Here is a 4411-nt window from a genome sequence, read left to right on the forward strand (position 1 = left end):
ATGAGTTTTAGATGAGCTTTTTAGATGAGCCTCGATTGAATTTTGAAATTCTTCACTAATTTCACCAGTCTCTCTTTTTTGAGCGTCTAATATTCGTTTTCCTAGTTCCCGAACTCGATTCGCATATGTGGCCACTTTTTCATCTTTCTTTTGACATAAATAAGCTAAACGTCCCTGGGCTTCGTAAACTGTTTCTCTGGGACCATATTTAGTTCTTAAAAATTCTATTAATTCACGCATGTTAGTAAAAATTTTTCCTAATATTGATCGGTGTGCATCCCCTTTTAACTTATTTCTTATTGCTCTTACTAATATATTTTCCTGTGTTGGTGCTATCATGCTCATGGCTTCTTCACAACCCTCGACAAAATAAATGAATGGAATGTTTTCTCCATCATAAGTAGGCACTGCATCGAGTGCATCTCTTATTGAAAAATGTAAGAAATTACCTTCTGTTAAAAGTCCAATCCCTTGATTACTGATTTGTCCATTTTGCTGTTGTTGTTGTTGCTGCTGCTGCTGAAGTCGTCCAATGGTTTGTTGTTCTATTACCATTCTTCGTAATTCGGTAATATCCATATTAGCTTGATTAGGGTTTTCAATTGTTGATTCTTGATTTGATTTTGATGAAGGAGGACTTCGCCTCAATTTTGGCATTTACACTTTACTGTTTTATTTTCACAAAAACTTTTGGTGTCACACAAACTTTAGTATTCCGCCGCTGTCACCAAATTTATGTCACGTCTTAGTTGTTTTTTAAAACGTGTTTTTATTGTCCTTTTTGGGTCGATGGATTTAACCACTTTACCCCGGGATGGACAAATTCGTGTGATTGTGTGTAAGTAAAATGTGTAAACGTATGTGTGTATAAAATAATGATTTTACTTACTGATTCTGGTTTAATATTGATTCTTTCTTTTAAGTAATTTTAAGTTATTTTGAAGTCCTTCTCGTACTGTAGTTTCAGAGAGACTGAAGAGCTTAGGATCGGACTTAAGAGATTGGTGAAGGTTTGGGAATATGAGTAAAGTGTAACACGACGCTTAGGTCAGGGGATGTTAGGAAAACAAACCTTTATCTATCCAATAACTTATTTACGATTTTTAATGTTTTATCTTAGTGATCCAATTGTTATATATATATTGTGACGTGGCAGCCGTGGAGGCGCCCGTCTCAAGAATCCCGTGTCGATTAGTGTAGAGAATGTTTATCGCGTGCCGTGTCGCTAACGGTTTTTCGAGACCTTGCCGAGTATCGCGTTCCGTCGGATTGTTTGTTGTGAAAATTTAGAACAAAGCGACGAAGCGATTTTTGCGAGCGGAGCAGATGCGAAGGTCAGCGCGTCCCGAATTTTGTGCCCCTCGACGCCCCTTGCCGGCCACCAGGACAAGGAGCGGAGGACATCGAGGGAGGATGCAGAGGACGACAACGAGTGAAGCCCTGCTCAGGTGAATCGCACTCTCGTACTTTGGTGATGCCAAATTATTATCGCAAATTATCGGACGCTCAGCAATAGAGAATATTCTATTGCTGAGAAATTATCGTAGTTATAATACAGTATCGCGTTTAGACGGATCAGCTGTATTTACTTTTAGCGAAGCAGCCGTCACGAGAAACCCGGCAGGAAAAAACGGGAGAGCCGTGAGAGACAACAAGCGAACTCCCGATGACAACAGTGTCTCGAGACGAAAAGTGTCTCGAGACCAGAATACCGAAATCTGCCGATTCCCGACTACCGACCACCCCAGGACGAGAGGGGCAGCGACGAGGGAGGATCCACGAGGATACATGATCCTCCCAGAGCCGATCAGCTGTTAGCCTTACCGCGACCATTGCCGCGATCAGACATATCGAAAACTTACGAGGCCAGTATCGCGCGTGAAAGAGAGAGAGATCCGAGAGAGAGAGCGGAGAGAGAGAGAGCGTGCGAAGAGAGAGAAGAGAGATAGATCCGAGAGAGAGAGCGAAGAGAGAGAGAGAGAGAGCGGAGAGGGAGAGAGCGTGCGGAGAGAGAGAGAGGAGAGAGAGAACGAGATAGTGCGGGACGAGAGGGAGTGGACAGCGTGAAGAGAGAGAGAGGAGAGAGAGTGAGAGAGCGAGCGCCGAGAGAGGGAGAGGAGAGAGAGCGAGCGCCGGGAGAGAGGACTGTCACCGCTGCCGTCACCGCTGACGCCGCCGCCGACGCAAGGGCTGTCGCCGCAAATTGTAAGACTGACCATCTGCTCCAATTCTATTCGTGTCGCGTATCGTATCGTGCCGTGTCTCGTCCGCGGAGTGGCCGCGCGAAAAAACAAAGAAGGCTCGCCCGAGGAAAGCGTCCTCGGGCTTCGTGTACCGTCTCGCGAATTATATCGTCTCGCGTACCTTAACTATCGGGACGTGCGAGAGTCCCCAAATAAACGTCTCTTTATTACCGTTATCGAGAGTAGTGACTTCGCCTCCTAACCCATCCCGTCTCCGACTTAAATTTAATAAAGCTACCGGTCCCGACGGTTCCGGGACACGCATTTCTTTTGTGTTAATTATTTATTCTCGCCTTTATCGAGGTGGTGCGGCCTTTCCGTATCTGGCGCCCAACTCTCGCGGAAATCTTTGTGGCGTGTCCGGGAGCCGACGGCAATTTGCAGACGCGGCGAACAGGCGACTGTTTGCCGTCGCTCGCGAGAAGTTCCGTTCGCGAGTATCGTCGCAATATATATATATTGTTTGTGTGATGAGTTTTAATTGATTGATTTAAAAGGTAAAATCTGAAACTGACTTTCTAAAACTTCTACTATTACTACTAAAAACTGACTGATTAATTGATTGATTGATTGTCTGATTTTCTGGCTGAATGACTGACTGTTTGTCTTATCTGACTTGTTGTCTCTAGTCTTTTGTCTGATTCCTTGTCTCTAGTAGTGTATGGGCAGTCGCACCCGTTTTTATAGGCAGGTGGCGAGATACTCCAGCGTGAGTTCTCACCACCTTTTAGTAGAAGGGGAAAGATGCTTCTCACGACATGTGAGTAATAATCAATAGTTAAATTTTGACACCTTATTATCAGTCCATTGTTCTTTGACTACCCAGGGCATTTATTGCATTCCTGGTGGTAACAGAAGGTACGCTCGGTCGAACTGAAGAGAAGTTACGTCGGACGTAACATAATAAAATGTCAAATATAAAATGTCAAATATTTTATATTTATCATAATGATAAATTTTCAATATGAGAAATAATAATTTCGCATATATTGCTTCTTATATTGTCGTGTAATTCTTTTTTTGTTGTATAATATGCTAAGATTTGTTGTCCTGCTTTACTTTGAGTAAGAAGTATATCTATAGTGATGATTCACATTGTTTGCAATTTTGGATCTACAAAACTTGAAATAGGTATATTTTCCCTCTCGTTTGATTGATTATGATCAGGATATGAATTAGTATGTGAAGTATTTGTAGCTTTATTCGTAAGTCGCTATAACAATAAAACAAATTTATATATAAAATAAAAATAAAATGAGTTACATAAAAATTTATATATACAATAAACATAGATTTTGTTGCAGTCAAAACAAATACCTATATATACCAAGTGTATGTATATACATATATACATATATGTGCGTGTGCGTGCGTGTTGTGTATGTGTGTACGTATGTGCACTTCCAGATACCCTTTACAAGATGTTTCAACGATATAAATCAACTTCAATGAATTCAAATGTAAAATCTCGCAGACCTCTATGATTTTAGAAATGAAGTAGACCAAAAGTCCATTACAACTTTGCTAACATAATTGTAAATTCAGTCATAATTGTAGTCATTTCAAACAATGGTCCTTTATTTTTTATATGCAAATCTTCATAATATCAATTGAGAAAGCTTCTTCTAAACATAGATTTGAAACACTGCGATGTTAAATATCCTGTATATATACATGTTTTCGGTCAAAGTAGCAAACTTCTTAACTCTATTTTTACACAAAATTTAGATACTTATAATATGCAGTAAATCTTGATAAGACATTGTATGGTATAAGTACTTCAATTTTTTCTAAAAATAGAATTCAGAGATTTTGTAGTGTAACCGACGATATGTATTACAAGTCATTTACATTTAAAATACATACTCTCTTTTTAGAACTGATACAATCCTCGTTGGCATCGTTAACATTACTGATTTCTTGCAAAACGTTTTTTCCAATGTATTGTCTCCAATACTTCAAAAATTTTGCTCGTGTGCCAATTACAGGGATCATTTCTTTTATCATTTCCTCACTCAAGTTTATTAATACATCTTTCGTTATTTTGTTATCTACACATATTAATGTCAATAATTAAAACGTTCAAACACGTAAGTGAATTGATTTGGGTGACAATAATTATTTCAATATATATATATATATATATATATATATATATATATATATAT

General features: G+C 39.3%; 1 protein-coding gene across 2 annotated transcripts in view; it reads right to left on the reverse strand.

Moving 5' to 3' along the window:
• LOC116846859 overlaps nucleotides 1-1129 on the reverse strand; it is a 3814-nt gene extending 2685 nt beyond the window's left edge. The window contains exon 1 of one of the 2 annotated variants that reach the window (XM_032821216.1): nucleotides 66-1129. In XM_032821216.1, coding sequence (XP_032677107.1) covers nucleotides 66-657 — 592 coding nt within the window. In that variant the 5' untranslated portion in view covers nucleotides 658-1129. Of the gene's footprint in view, nucleotides 1-30 lie in introns of both variants that reach the window. The other variant, XM_032821215.1, reaches the window with a different exon arrangement.
• Nucleotides 1130-4411: the final 3282 nt, after the last annotated feature.

This window comes from Odontomachus brunneus, unplaced genomic scaffold, assembly GCF_010583005.1.
Source record: "Odontomachus brunneus isolate Ranch 3 - 2012 unplaced genomic scaffold, Obru_v1 Obru_scaffold_071, whole genome shotgun sequence".
Lineage (NCBI taxonomy): Eukaryota > Metazoa > Arthropoda > Insecta > Hymenoptera > Formicidae > Odontomachus > Odontomachus brunneus.